The sequence below is a fragment of the Trichomycterus rosablanca genome, chromosome 5 (assembly GCF_030014385.1).
Source record: "Trichomycterus rosablanca isolate fTriRos1 chromosome 5, fTriRos1.hap1, whole genome shotgun sequence".
NCBI classification, from domain to species: Eukaryota; Metazoa; Chordata; class Actinopteri; order Siluriformes; family Trichomycteridae; genus Trichomycterus; species Trichomycterus rosablanca.
The window spans coordinates 38,696,923-38,713,823 of record NC_085992.1 but is presented as its reverse complement, the minus strand read 5'-3'; the positions used below and the strand labels follow the sequence as shown (position 1 = coordinate 38,713,823).

General features: G+C 38.0%; 1 protein-coding gene across 1 annotated transcript in view; it reads right to left on the bottom strand.

The window, feature by feature from the left end:
* Window positions 1–16,901, bottom strand: part of pcdh15a (protocadherin-related 15a) — a 483,603-nt gene that overhangs the window by 245,575 nt on the left and 221,127 nt on the right. The window contains exon 9 of the mRNA XM_062995172.1: window positions 6,885–7,055. Within this exon, the coding sequence (XP_062851242.1) occupies window positions 6,885–7,055 (171 nt within the window). The remainder of the gene's footprint in view (window positions 1–6,884; window positions 7,056–16,901) is intronic.

The window sequence follows — 16,901 nt, the reverse complement described above, 5'->3', positions numbered from 1 at the left end:
GCAGTGCTGAGAATCATCCACCACCTAAATAATACCTGCTCTGTGGGGGTCCTGAGCATTGAAGGACAGGGTGAAAGCAGGCTAAAAAAGTATGTAGAGAAACAAATGTACTACAGTCAGTAATTGTAGAACTACAAAGTGCTTTTATATATATATATATATATATATATATATATATATATATATATATATATATATATATATATATATATATATATATATATGTATATATATATATATATATATATATATATATCTAGTGTATATATATATATATATATATATATATACAGTGTATCACAGAAGTGAGTACACCCCTCACATTTCTGCAGATATTTAAGTATATCTTTTCATGGGACAACACTGACAAAATGACACTTTGACACAATGGAAAGTAGTCTGTGTGCAGCTTATATAACAGTGTAAATTTATTCTTCCCTCAAAATAACTCAATATACAGCCATTAATGTCTAAACCACCGGCAACAAAAGTGAGTACACCCCTAAGAGACTACACCCCTAAATGTCCAAATTGATTACTGCTTGTCATTTTCCCTCCAAAATGTCATGTGATTTGTTAGTGTTACTAGGTCTCAGGTGTGCATAGGGAGCAGGTGTGTTCAATTTAGTAGTACAGCTCTCACACTCTCTCATACTGGTCACTGAAAGTTCCAACATGGCACCTCATGGCAAAGAACTCTCTGAGGATCTTAAAAGACGAATTGTTGCGCTACATGAAGATGGCCAAGGCTACAAGAAGATTGCCAACACCCTGAAACTGAGCTGCAGCACAGTGGCCAAGATCATCCAGCGTTTTAAAAGAGCAGGGTCCACTCAGAACAGACCTCGCGTTGGTCGTCCAAAGAAGCTGAGTGCACGTGCTCAGCGTCACATCCAACTGCTGTCTTTGAAAGATAGGCGCAGGAGTGCTGTCAGCATTGCTGCAGAGATTGAAAAGGTGGGGGGTCAGCCTGTCAGTGCTCAGACCATACGCTGCACACTACATCAAATTGGTCTGCATGGCTGTCACCCCAGAAGGAAGCCTCTTCTGAAGTCTCTACACAAGAAAGCCCACAAACAGTTTGCTGAAGACATGTCAACAAAGGACATGGATTACTGGAACCATGTCCTATGGTCTGATGAGACCAAGATTAATTTGTTTGGTTCAGATGGTCTCAAGCATGTGTGGCGGCAATCAGGTGAGGAGTACAAAGATAAGTGTGTCATGCCTACAGTCAAGCATGGTGGTGGGAATGCCATGGTCTGGGGCTGCATGAGTGCAGCAGGTGTTGGGGAGTTACATTTCATTGAGGGACACACAAACTCCAATATGTACTGGGAAATACTGAAGCAGAGCATGATCCCCTCCCTCCGGAAACTTGGTCGCAGGGCAGTGTTCCAGCATGATAATGACCCCAAACACACCTCTAAGACAACCACTGCTTTATTGAAGAGGCTGAGGGTAAAGGTGATGGACTGGCCAAGCATGTCTCCAGACCTAAACCCAATAGAACATCTTTGGGGCATCCTCAAGCGGAAGGTGGAGGAGCGCAAAGTCTCGAATATCCGCCAGCTCCGTGATGTCGTCATGGAGGAGTGGAAAAGCATTCCAGTGGCAACCAGTGAAGCTCTGGTAAACTCCATGCCCAGGAGAGTTAAGGCAGTTCTGGGAAATAATGGTGGCCACACAAAATATTGACACTTCAGGAACTTTCACTAAGGGGTGTACTCACTTTTGTTGCCGGTGGTTTAGACATTAATGGCTGTATATTGAGTTATTTTGAGGGAAGAATAAATTTACACTGTTATATAAGCTGCACACAGACTACTTTTCATTGTGTCAAAGTGTCATTTTGTCAGTGTTGTCCCATGAAAAGATATACTTAAATATCTGCAGAAATGTGAGGGGTGTACTCACTTTTGTGATACACTGTATATACTGTATATACACCATATAGAAGTACTTTCAAACCTCAATAACAGTTGTAAGCTACTAATCAGACATGACTTAGTTACTACATACTACTTGTAATACTACAACAGCTTACTACTTAGTACTTAGTGTAGTAGTAGTAGTTAAAAATGTCTTCTTAAAGTCTTCTTAGAATATTCTTGGGGCAGTTTTAGCCTAGCGGTTAAGGTACTGGACTGGACTACTTTTAATACTACTACAGTTTACTACTTAATGCTTAGTGCAGTAGTAGTAGTACTACTAGAAGTAGTAGTAGTTAAACATGTCTTCTTAGAGTCTTCTTAGGCTCTTATAAGGGGCAGTTGAAGCCTAGTGGTTAAGCTACTGGACTGGACTACTTTTAATACTACTACAGTTTACTACTTAATGCTTAGTGTAGTAGTAGTAGTAGTAGTAGTAGTAGTAGTAGTAGTAGTAGTAGTAGTTAAAAATGTCTTTTTAGAGACGTCTCAGGGTCTTATTAGGGGCAGGTAAAACCTAGTGGTTAAGGTACTGGACTGGACTGGCCTGCTTTTAATACTACTACAGTTTACTACTTAGTACTTAGTGTAGTAGTAGCAGTTAAAAATGTCTTCTTTAAGACTTTTTGGGCTCTTATTAGGGGCAGTTAAAACCTAGCAGTTAAGGTACTGGACTGGACTACTTTTAATACTACTATGGTTTACTACTTAATGCTTAGTGTAGTAGTAGTAGTTAAAAATGTATTTTTAGAGACTTCTTAAGGTCTTATTAGGGGCAGTTGTAGCCTAGCAGTTAAGATACTGGACTGGGCTGGACTACTTTTAATACTACTACAGTTTACTACTTAGTACTTAGTGTAGTACTAGTAGTAGTAGTAGTAGTAGTAGTAGTAGTTAAAAATGTATTCTTAGCCATTCCGGTGGCGAAGTGGTGAAAACACACGCTAGCCACCAGAGCTGGAATTTCGAATACATCGTTTGAATCTCAGCTCTGCCATCCAGCTAAGCTAATCAGCCACATGAACAACAAATGGCCTGTTGTTTCCTTCTGAAATTGATGAAAAGACAAGAAGAAAACTGGTCTGTGAGGCTGCCAAGAGGCCTACAGCAACATTAAAGAAGCTGCAGGAATTTCTGGCATGTCAGGTTCTGTATTACATGTGACAACAATCTCCTGTTTTCTTCATATGTTTTGGTTGTGGGGTAAATTGGCAAGAAAAACTCAAAATTTAAGCTCAGCTTCATTTTACAAAAACCTCTAAGCATGTTGGAAATGTGTTATGGTCTGAAGAGACCAGGGTTGAACTTTTTTGCCATAATTCCAAAAGGTATGTTTGGTGCAAAAACATCACCAAAAGAACAACATACCCTCAGTGAAGCATGGCGGTGGCAGCATTATACTTTTGAGCATAATGGAACTGGGGTTTCAGTCAAGGGGGAGGAATTATGAAACGTTCCAAATATCAGTCAATTTTGGCACAAAACCTTTAGGCGACCCAGAACAACAAGCCAAAGCAAACCTCCACCAGCACATAAACAAATAAATAGCTTCACCAGAAGATGATTCGTTTTTGGAATGGCCCAGCCAGAGCCCAGACTTGAATCCAATTAAAAATCTGTGGGGTGACCCGAAGAGGGCCGTGCATAAGAAATACCCTCGCAATCTGACAGATCTGAAGCGCTTTTGCCAGGAATAGTGTGCAAAGAATGCCAAGTCAAGATGTGCCAGAGTCAACTTTCAACATAATTCCCCACATCTGGATGGATTTGTGTCGGAAGGAAAGCAAACAATGCAATAAAGCTAAGATGTGAAGTACAGCTGCTGCGGGGATTCATAATGATATGGGAGCATCTGGTGCTAATTATAGATTCATGGATTCATGGATTCACAACTTTGCATGGTCAAATAACAGCCGACAGATATTGAGTATATTACAGAAGCGAGTGAACCTATGATTCAGGCTCTAGTTCCTGGTACTTGACCCATAACTCAGGATGATGATACTTTCATGCATACGCATAAACTGAATATTTATAAGAGTTAATTCATAAGCACTAGAATGAAGTCAAGAAAATGTAGAAATAATCATATATACACCGATAAGGCATAACATTATGACCATGTTTCTAATATTGTGTTGGTCTCCCTTTTGCTGCCCCATACTCAACAAACTGTGATGCAGTCGTCTAGCCATCACAATTTGGCCCTTGTCAAACTCGCTCAAATCCTTACGCTTGTTCATTTTTCCTGCTTCTAACACATCAAGTTTGAGGATAAAATGTTCACTTGCTGCCTAATATATCCCACCCACGAACAGGAGCCGTGATGAAGAGATACTCAGTGTTATTCACTTCACCTGTCAGTGGTCATAATGTTATGCCTAGTCGGTGTACATATACACGTGAACAGTACAACTAAATTATTTTAATGGATATCCCAGGTCGTTTGGAAGCTGGGGTCAGAGTGCAGGGTTAGCCATTGTACAGCGCCCCTGAAGCCAAGAGGAGTAAAGGGCCTTGCTCAAAGGCCCAACAGTGAGTACATGGCAGAGCTAGGATTTGAACTTTCAACCTGTCCATTGATAGTGCAAAGCTCTATCCACTAGGCTACCAATTTATCTTAGACCGAGACATGACACAATAAAAAGAATTCATAAGGTAAAGATTAGAAATTATCTAATCAAAACTGCTGTTAGTAGTTTTAGTAAACTTTCAGCCCACTGGTTCTACTAAAGATTTCATTGTTTAAATCAGTGGTCCCCACCTTTTTTGCACCACGGACAGTTTCATATAAGATATGATTTTATGGACCGGCGGGGTAAGGGGGATTTAAAAAAGAATAACTATAGAATGGAAAATCAGTGTCAATCCTGAGTTTTTTTGCTGCAACAAGACACTGCTCCCACCTTGTGGTGATTGGGGACAATAACACTCAAAGAGTATTGGAAATAGTTGCTCCGATCTCTAATGATTTATTCTTTCTGTGCGGGCCGGTAATAAATGACCCACTGCTTGGTGGTTTGGGACCACTGGTTAAAAGCATGTTTTGTTGAATAATAATAATAAATTGTTAAATAAACAGCCCCCAGTTTTTTTTTTTTTTTTTTTTTTTTTTTTTAAGTTTATTTAGATTTTATTTTATTATTTAGGTTTTTTTTTTAGTTTATTTAGATTTTATTATTTAGGTTTTTTTAAGTTTATTTAGATGTTATTATTAAGTTTTTTTTTCAATTTATTTAGATTTTTTTTATTATTTAGGTTTTCTTAGTTTATTTAGATTTTATTTTATTATTTAGTTTTTTTTTTAGTTTATTTAGATTTTATTTTATTATTAAGTCTTTTTTTTAGTTTATTTAGATTTTATTTTACTATTTAGTTTTTTTTTTAGTTTATTTAGATTTGATTATTTAGGTTTTTTAGTTTATTTAGATTTGATTTTATTATTCAGTTTTTTTTAGTTTATTTAGATTTTATTTTATTATTTAGATTTTTTTAGTTTATTAAGATTTTATTTTATTATCTACATTTTTTTTAGTTTATTAAGATTTTATTTTATTATAATTTTTATTTATTTATTTATTTTTATATTTATTTTGGTAGGTTCTATAATCTTGTTGTAATTCAAATTGCCATAGCATATAACCAAGTCTGGTTGGCAGAATAAAATCAATACATACATAAACAAATCAGGTTTAAATCTGATTTGATTATTTAAAAAAGAAGGAAAGAAAGAAAAATATGAAGACTTTGTATTTTCTAGCTGTGCAGCGGAATCATTTCCATCAAATATCACCATCCATCCCTACAACAGATTTTTGTCTTATCGATTTCATAAAGGTCTCGGATTTGAAGGTGCTATATTAAAACATTGTTCAAATATTTTGAAGAAAACTAACCCCTTATTACCCCAGAAAAGCTATCACAAATGCTAGAGATTCACCCTTACTTTTTTATCTGTCTTTAAAATCCATTAGGTTCAAATGCTACAGGGCTAAATTAAAATAAATAAATAAGTAAATTAATGAATGAATGAATGAATGAATGAATGAATGAATGAATAAATAAATAAGGTGAATTAATTATGGCTAGAGAGTTACCCATATTAGTTTATGTTCATAGTTATTGAATCTAAAGCACATTCCAAGTTGTATTTTAAACACTGCAGTAAGCAAACTCCAATATTTAAGTATGATCGTCTCTGGTTTATCAGGGCAGAGCAGTTTGATGAAAATCAACCAGTCATGTGATAAAAGTGCAGTATGATGAGAATGCATATCAGATCAAATCCTGAAGTGGATGTTACAATAGCAGAAGATTACACTGGTTTGCACTCCTGTTAGCCAGAATCGGGAATCAAAGGCTGCAGTGGGCACAGGCTCACCAAAACTGATTGAACCCTTTAACACCATCAAACATTGTTTGTATGCAGGTCAAAAAATTTGTCTATTAATAAAATGCTAAAAACAATTTTGCATACAATTATTTTGAGTTCATCTCAGACACCTGACCAAGCTACTGCGCAAACACATGATTGGCTGTGTGTCTGTAGGGGAGGGACAATCGCTGAAACAGAATTCCTAGCGCTGGCTATTCACAGCTGGCAGTCTATGCCTCTCAGCACATGATACTATGCTCTGATACTACGATCAGCTAAGCTTGTGTCGGAGGGAAACGCTTGACAGCCTCGGCTCCCCTCGACCAGGGCTAGGACTGGCAGTAGCGATGAGAGAGATAAGTTCCAATTGGCCACGACTGAACTGGGTGCAGAAAGGGAAAAACAGCCAAGAGGGATTCAGTTGTAAAAGGGCTCTGTGTGTTTGATGGCTAAGCTTTGCAGTCACTGCCCTTCCTCTCACTGATTCTCCAGGCAGATGGCAGAAACCACTAATACAAAGCTAAACTCATCCCCGCCGGGTCCGCTGTGTGTGCAGTGTAGTGTTGATGAGTTCTCACCGGCTCTCTGAGTTCAGGGATGACAGCTCGGTAGGTGACAGGGCTGCAGTCCCGCGTATTATTGACCAGAATACAGGGCAGGAACATTGGGCCCAGGTCGTCACCATCTAATACATCCAGAGTAAGCGTGGTGGTGGCAGTGTGCCGACTGGCTGGATATGGAGCACGATCCTACACACACACACACACACACACACATAGAGAAAACTATCAGTAGAAATCTCAACCAGTAGAATGCAGTCTAGAAGGTCCTACTTTGCAGTCAGTATTTAATTTAGTAAGTATTAAATCTACTATATATATATATAAATATATATATATATATATATATATATATATATATATATATACACCACTCAGCCATAACATTAAAACAACCTCCTTGTTTCTACACACTGTCCATGTAATCAGCTCCACTTACCATATAGAAGCACTTTGTACTTCTACAATTACTGACTGTAGTCCATCTGTTTCTCTGTATAATTTGTTAGCCCCCTTTCATGCTGTTCTTCAATGGTCAGGACTCTCCCAGGACCACTACAGAGCAGGTATTATTTAGGTGGTGGATCGTTCTCAGCACTGCAGTGACACTGACATGGTGGTGGTGTGTTAGTGTGTGCGCTGCTGGAGTTTTTAAATACCTCACTGTCACTGCTAGACTGAGAATAGTCCACCAACCAAACATATCCAGCCAACAGCGCCCTGTGGGCAGCGTCCTGTGACCACTGATGAAGGTCTAGAAGATGACCAACTCAAACAGCAGCAATAGATTAGCGATCGTCTCTGACTTTACATTTACAAGGTGAACCAACTAGGTAGGAGTGTCTAATAGAGTGGACAGTGAGTGGACACGGTTTTTAAAAACTCCATCAGCACTGCTGTGTCTGATCCACTCATAGCAGCACAACACACACTAACACACCACCACCATATTGTCATTGTCACTGCAGTGCTGAGAAAAATCCACCACCTAAATAATACCTACTCTGTGGTGGTCCTGTGGGGGTCCTGACCATTGAAGAACAGGGTGAAAGTAGGTTAAAAAAAGTATGTAAAGAAAAAGATGGACTACAGTCAGTAATCGTGGAACTACAAAGTGCTTCTATATGGTAAGTGGAGATGATAAAATGGACAATAGAAACAAGGAGGTGGTTTTAATGTTATGGCTGATCAGTATATACAGTATATATATACATATACATATATATATATATATATATATATATATATATATATATATATATATATACTGTATCTATTGATTTTGAGTATGCAAAAAAAAAATCAAAATATTAATAATAGAAATGATAATATAAATAATAATAATCATAATAATAATAATCATAATAATAATAACAATGAAAAACTTCCAGTATTGACGAAATTATTATTTTGCATATGAACACCAGGTTTGATATTACAGCAGTAGATGAACTAGTCTAAATTCCCCCTAGATGTAAACGAAAGAGTAAATGAATATGTGATGCCCAAAATAGACTGGCAACTACATTCAAGAAGGAAAAAAAAAATCCCGTCTGTGTAGCAAAGCAGAGCAGCAGGCTAACAGCGGACATAGGCTGCGATCACAAAAGGTCATGGGATCAATCTCGGTTGATGAGATTGTACTCCCGAACAAGGCACTTGACCCCAGGTTGATCCAGGAGAAATGCCACAGTAATCAGTTAATGCAGTAATGTCGGCCTTTTGGGCAAACACACAAGATCAAATGAAATAAAAGATGGGACTGATATATTTAGTTGCCATGTACACTGATCAGCAATAACATTAAAACCACCTCCTTGTTTCTACACTCACTGTCCATTTTATCAGCTCCACTTACCATATAGAAGCATTTTGTAGTTCTACAATTGCTGTAGTCTATCTATTTCTCTACATACTTTTTTAGCCTGCTTTCACCCTGTTCTTCAATGGTCAGGACCCCCACAGGACCACTACAGAGCAGGTATCATTTAGGTGTTGGATCATTCTCAGCACTGCAGTGACACTGACATGGTGGTGGTGTGTTAGTGTGTGTTGTGGTGGTATGAGTGGATCAGACACAGCAGCACTACTGGAGTTTTTAAATACCATGTCCACTCACTGTCCACTCTATCAGACATTCCTACCTAGTTGGTCCACCTTGTAGATGTAAAGTCAGAGACGATCGCTCATCTATTGCTGATGTTTGAGTTGGTCATCTTCTAGACTCTCACCAGTGGTCACAGGACGCTGCCCACGGGGCGCTGTTGGCTGGATATTTTTGGTTGGTGGACTATTCTCAGTCCAGCAGTGACAGTGAGGTGTTTAAAAACTACAGCAGCGCTGCTGTGTCTGATCCACTCATACCAGCACAACACACACTAACACACCACCACCATGTCAGTGTCACTGCAGTGCTGAGAATGATCCACCACCCAAATAATACCTGCTCTGTGGGGGTCCTGACCATTAAAGAACAGGATGAAAGCAGGCTAAAAAAGTATGTAGAGAAATAGATGGACTACAGTCAGTAATTGTAGAACTACAAAGTGCTTCTATGTGGTAAGTGGAGCTGATAAAATGGACAGGTGAGTGTAGAAAGAAGGAGGTGGTTTTAATGTTATTCCTGATAAGTGTATAAGGACAGCAGTTTTAAAGCTGGTATCAGAAAGACTATGAAAAATAATGTGGATTATTGACTGTAACAATGTGTCATTATTACAGAAGACTCTCTTCTATACAACAGAGTCAAAACATCAGTTTAAAATGGTGACTGAAGGGCGGTAGGTAGCCTGGAGTCATGCTATAGAAGAGAATAACCATTCACTACTGGGCATCCCTGCGGCTCTTTTACAAAAGAGAGCCAGGGTGAGGAGGCATCATTATGTAGGCTCTACCTTTGAATACATTCTTACAGTAGTACAAAACACATTTAAGCACATTTAAGGATTTTTCACGCCAAGACTTCCCATAAAAGCCACAGTCCTTAGGCTTGTACAAACCCCATTTCCAGAAAAGTTGGGACATGTTGTAAAATGACAGTAAAAATATTTTATTTGTTAATTCTACTGATTTCCATTTTTCTCTTTTTTTACTGACAGTCTTAATTATATTAAGACTAAGACTAAGACACGCCAACTCCAACACGTGTGCAGTAGCCGATGGCTTCTTTTCACCTGAACTGGGCGGGTTCATATGGAGATTTGTATCGCGCACGGAGAGTTACACATTAATCTCCATTTATTCACTGCGTAGGCTAGTAGAGGTCATAATTGCAGCAGTTCCTTCCAGAGGAATCCTCCCAGCCATCCCTCCCCTACACAAGCCTATTTTTGTCCATGTATGTTTCCCATATTTTTTTCCTAACAAATTATCTTAAAAAGGTCGTAACACACACTCTTGGTTTCCATATATATATTGGTTATTGGAGTCCAGCTGGATACTGTGGCACTGTGTCTGTCCTCACATAGCTTAAATGCCATAGTGCAAAAAAAACAACTGCTTAATTTATCACCAGAGCCAACAGTGTGGTCTAAAGACACCATCACTGGACTACTGAACAGCAATTTTTTCTGGAGTAATAATTTTAAATCTGATGCCTGCAACAGACTCAAAAAAGTTGGGACAAAAGCAAGTTTACCACTGTTAAATTAACACTTTTTAATTATTTGGGTATTAAGGATACTAATTGTTGCTGCTAAACTATTCTGATCTTTTGATTCTCCTCTGCTTGATGGACTGCAGGCAGGCTAGTCTAGAACAGCTTTGTGTCTACAAAGCCACACCGTTGTAGGACTTGCAGAATGACATTAGTTAGCTAGTTAGACTGATGGATCATATTTAAATGTCTCCTATTATTTATTATTTAAAATATCCTCCTATGCTAATGTCCTTTTTTATGCAACCCCCCTTCCCCCATTTTTATTTTTTAGTAATCTAGTCGTATCCATTGACCTGAATGTATTTCACCTCAACTACTGCAGACTCCACTCCTGACCAAAGAGAATTGTAACTAAGACATGCCCCCTCTAACACATGTGCATTAGCTGATCGCTTATTTTCACCTGGACTGGGCAGGTTCATATAGAGATCTGCATTGCGCACGGATAATCACACATCAATCTCCTATTAAACCATTGTGTAGGCCAGAAGAGACCAGAAGAGGTTGTAATTGCAGCAGTTATGAGGAATCCCTCCAGCTGTCCCTCCTCCGGACTAGCCAATTATTGTCCATGTATTTTTTCCTTATTTTTTCCCAACACATATAATCAGACACAACTAAATTAACTTAAAAATCTTCAATTTAAAATGAGTACAGCTGTGTACTGTAGCACTACAGCATTTAAGCTATGTCTAAAACAGAATAGAATGCCTTTATTTGTCGTGTACAGTACAACAGAATTCTTTCTTTGCATATCCCAGTTCATTTGTAAGTTGGGGTCAGAGCGCAGGGTCAGCCAATGAACGGCATCCCTGGAGCTGAGAGGGTTAAGGGCCGTGCTTAAGGGCCCAACAGTGGCTGCATGGCAGAGCTGGGATTCGAACTCTCAACTTTTCAATTGATAGCCCAAAGCTCTACCTACTAGGCTACCACTGTCCCTTGAATAGTTTAAATGCCGTAGCGCAAGAAAAACAACTGCTCATCACGAGACTTAACAGTTAACTTATCACCAGGGCCAACAGTGTGGTCTAAAGACACCAGCACTGGGCTACTGAGCAAAAATGTTTTATAGAGTAATAAAATGAATCTGGGTTTAGCAGATGTCAGAAGACTCTAAAGTTTGGAGAAAGATGAATAATGGTACAGAATGTTTTACATGGTTTGATCTTGGACCAAGTTTTTTTTAACTAGTTCTTTTAAAGGACAGTTAATTAAAGTGAAAGTATAAAGAATCACACTGAGCCTAGTGTCTTTAAGTGCAGCGGACTAGAACATTCTAGAAGACTGTTGGTGATCTACTAAATTAAAAAGAAGAAAAGCTAATTTGCTAAACTGTCATCTGTACAGCAAACGGCACAGATCAATGGCAGGGGATCTCGGAATGTTAAAATTATACTGGTGTTCTGTATCATACTGCGGAGAAACATGTCCTAGTGATTCAGTATCCAGCTGTACTCAGTGCTGAACTATGAGTCCACTTTGTTTCATGAGTCCCATGTGAATAAGCATTTCAACAATGGAGAGGCAGAGGACAAACCCTTTGAACTGAAAAACAGATACACACATACGATGTCGCAGCATGTAGTGCGGCACAACTTAACACAAAAATTTACAATTATGGTGGACAAAAGGAAGAAACGAGTTCTTTTCAAGTTGAAATAGAATCTCATCGATTTTTTATTTGTATAAAGGTGTACAAGTGTAATTTACAGTGGAACCTTGAAACTCAATGTCACTTGATTCTGGGAGTTGAGTTTAAAAGGTGTTGAGTTTAAAGATATTTTTTCTCATAAGGATGTATGGGAAACCCGTTAATGCATGGTCCAGTAGAAACTGTATATACAGTGTATCACAAAAGTGAGTACACCCCTCACATTTCTGCAGATATTTAAGTATATCTTTTCATGGGACAACACTGACAAAATGACACTTTGACACAATGAAAAGTAGTCTGTGTGCAGCTTATATAACAGTGTAAATTTATTCTTCCCTCAAAATAACTCAATATACAGCCATTAATGTCTAAACCACCGGCAACAAAAGTGAGTACACCCCTAAGAGACTACACCCCTAAATGTCCAAATTGAGCACTGCTTGTCATTTTCCCTCCAAAATGTCATGTGATTTGTTAGTGTTACTAGGTCTCAGGTGTGCATAGGGAGCAGGTGTGTTCAATTTAGTAGTACAGCTCTCACACTCTCTCATACTGGTCACTGAAAGTCAACATGGCACCTCATGGCAAAGAACTCTCTGAGGATCTTAAAAGACGAATTGTTGCGCTACATAAAGATGGCCAAGGCTACAAGAAGATTGCCAACACCCTGAAACTGAGCTGCAGCACAGTGGCCAAGATCATCCAGCGTTTTAAAAGAGCAGGGTCCACTCAGAACAGACCTCGCGTTGGTCGTCCAAAGAAGCTGAGTGCACGTGCTCAGCGTCACATCCAACTGCTGTCTTTGAAAGATAGGCGCAGGAGTGCTGTCAGCATTGCTGCAGAGATTGAAAAGGTGGGGGGTCAGCCTGTCAGTGCTCAGACCATACGCCGCACACTACATCAAATTGGTCTGCATGGCTGTCACCCCAGAAGGAAGCCTCTTCTGAAGTCTCTACACAAGAAAGCCCACAAACAGTTTGCTGAAGACATGTCAACAAAGGACATGGATTACTGGAACCATGTCCTATGGTCTGATGAGACCAAGATTAATTTGTTTGGTTCAGATGTTCTCAAGCATGTGTGGCAGCAATCAGGTGAGGAGTACAAAGATAAGTGTGTCATGCCTACAGTCAAGCATGGTGGTGGGAATGCCATGGTCTGGGGCTGCATGAGTGCAGCAGGTGTTGGGGAGTTACATTTCATTGAGGGACGCATGAACTCCAATATGTACTGTGAAATACTGAAGCAGAGCATGATACCCTCCCTCCGGAAACTGGGTCGCAGGGCAGTGTTCCAGCATGATAATGACCCCAAACACACCTCCAAGACGACCACTGCTTTATTGAAGAGGCTGAGGGTAAAGGTGATGGACTGGCCAAGCATGTCTCCAGACCTAAACCCAATAGAACATCTTTGGGGCATCCTCAAGCGGAAGGTGGAGGAGCGCAAAGTCTCGAATATCCGCCAGCTCCGTGATGTCGTCATGGAGGAGTGGAAAAGCATTCCAGTGGCAACCTGTGAAGCTCTGGTAAACTCCATGCCCAGGAGAGTTAAGGCAGTTCTGGGAAATAATGGTGGCCACACAAAATATTGACACTTCAGGAACTTTCACTAAGGGGTGTACTCACTTTTGTTGCCGGTGGTTTAGACATTAATGGCTGTATATTGAGTTATTTTGAGGGAAGAATAAATTTACACTGTTATATAAGCTGCACACAGACTACTTTTCATTGTGTCAAAGTGTCATTTTGTCAGTGTTGTCCCATGAAAAGATATACTTAAATATCTGCAGAAATGTGAGGGGTGTACTCACTTTTGTGATACACTGTATTTTAGGCTTATGTAAAAGAATGGGGTGGTTTTTGACACTTATACGTACACTAAAAAATAACACAAAGATAAAAAACACTGAAATACAATTGAAAATCAATATAAAATACAATAAAACCTGCACTTTACCTTTACTTATTTATTCTTTCCTTATGCTTCTTAATCGTGGAGATGCTTGATCATGGAATATTCCGTTCAGTAAAGGCGCATTCACATGAGAAGCGGCAAAACCATTTTTGCACTGGCTGTGCTGTTATTTCCTATGTAGTGTGCTGGTGCACAAAGGCTAACATGACTTATTGTACTAAAACTACGAGTGAGGAATTTCATTAGTGGATAGAACTTATGAGCAGTAATAATTAAGAGAAGTTTAGTGTTTCTATGTCATCCTTTTAATACATTAAGTCACATTAAGTCACATTAAGCTTTTTTTATGATATAGGTTTTAGACTCTCTAGGAAAAGCTGATTCTCAGTGTTTCTCAGAACCCCGAGCTATAACACAAATATAGCTCCCTTGATACGTTGAGTTTAAGGGAAACGTCAAGTTTAAGGGTACAAATTTCTCCACAAAGTGAGTCGAGTTTCATATACAGTATTTCGAGTTACAAGGTACGGTACCACTGTATTTGCAAATTTGAGCTTGTCAGTGACAATTTAATCATTTTTTGGGACACGGAGGGAGATGTTAGCTGGCATGCTAGTGGGTTGTGCCGTCTCAGCCTATTGGTTTAAATGGCCTGAGGCTAAATCTGCGGTGCTGGAATCCCAATAATCACTGTCTAAGTAGTGTGTCTAAATAACCTGCCTTATAAGTTCAATGTCCAATTAGAATCCTCTCCACCAGGGGTGCCCACACATTTGTGGCTTGAGATCTACTATTTTCAGTTGACATGTCATCATGATCTTTGCTTTGATGCTTTTTTAAAAGCGCTTCAGTTGCCTATATTGACTGAAAAAACACACTAACCTTACTGTCAGGTTTGTGTAGTCTGGACAACAGCTGCTGATGCCAATTTTAAAGCAGTCTTCAAAGTGCTGATTCACATAAGTAGGTTGATCCAAAATATGCTTTCAGATATGTGGCACAAATATGTTTGGATTTTTTTCCTCAGCCAGCAAGTTCCAAAACTGTCTAGCAGAAGCCCTTGACTTCATATGACTGCCAGCACATCAGCTTCAGCTGTACCACCAAATGGAAAGCATGTGTGACACATAGATAACACTAAGCTGAACGGGTCACATGAACTGACTCACATGATCAAAACACAATCTTTATTCTGCTTCTTTTTTTTTGTTTTGTTTTGTTTTTGTTAATGAATAAATGAATGAATAAATGAATGAATGAACTGATTTTATTATTATTAATTAATATTATTATTAATTTTGTTTTTAATTTATTTTATTTTTAATTTATTTATTTATTTTACTATGACTATTTTCCACAAGTAGCAGTTTCAAACTCTAATTCTTCTGCTACATACTCTACACCCACACTTGCCCAAGAGATCCACAGGCAAGAACACATCTCTGACGTTCATCCTCTCACCATCAGCAGCAGATTTCTGCAACAAGCCCTAACATGCAACCAAGAGCCTACAATCTAATGCTTTTACATATATAACACTTACACAAGGCAAAAATACACATTTAAATGTTAAAGATGCAATGCAGTACTGTAAGTCACTTTACAGTGTTCTATTAGACATTTTCATGATATGTTCATTCAGTATCTAATTTAAATAGAATCCCTTTATTTGTCATATATACATATACAGGTGTTTGGAAGCTGGGGTCAGAGCGCAGGTCAGCCATTGTACGGCACCTCTGGAGCAGAGAGGGTTAAATGCCTTGCTCAAGGGCCCAACAGTGGCAGCATGGTAGAGCTGGGATGTGAACTCTCAACCTTTCAGTTGATAGCCCAAAGCTCTACCCACTAGGCTGCCACTGTCCCTAAATCTGATTTTATCTAACCATTTTAACCTGATCAGGATTGAGGTGCATCAGATACACAGTAATTATAATTCAAACATTGTTTCTAATTAATATTATTTTAGCATTATGTGACCATTTTAATTTAAATTGACCGCGGTTGTATGAATTATAAAATAAGGTTGTATTTGTAAAAACATGGAAATAACACACAACAAAAAAAAAAGTCTTATTATTATTACTATTATTATTATTATTATTATTATTATTATTATTATTATTATTATTATTACAATTATTATTACTACTACTACTATTATTATTTTTACTATTATTATTATTATTATTACTATTATTATTATTATTATTATTATTAATTACTATTATTATTATTATTATTATTACTATTGCTATTATTATTATTATTTGTATTATTATTATTATTATTATTATTATTATTATTATTATTATTAATTATTATTACTATTATTACTATTATTATTATCACCATTATTATTATTATTATTATTATTATTATTATTATTATTATTATTATTTTTACTATTATTATTTTTATTATTATTATTATTATTATTATTATTAATTATTATTACTATTATTACTATTATTATTATCACCATTATTATTATTATTATTATTATTATTATTATTATTATTATTATTATTTTGTTTATGCACTTTCTTCCCTTTTTCTCCTGACTTTAGCATATTCAATTATCCAATTGATCTCCACCCTGGTTGAGCAGAGCCGAGATTGACACACACCCCCTCCGACACTTGTGCAGTAGCTGACTGCATCTTTTCACCTGCACAAGGCGAGTTCATTTAAGTATGGACAACCATGATCAGCGCATTATCCCCTGTCTCTGTGAAGGCGCCATCAATCAGCCAGCAGAGATCAGAATTGCATAGTTATGGGGAGTCCAAATCCAGCTCCCACC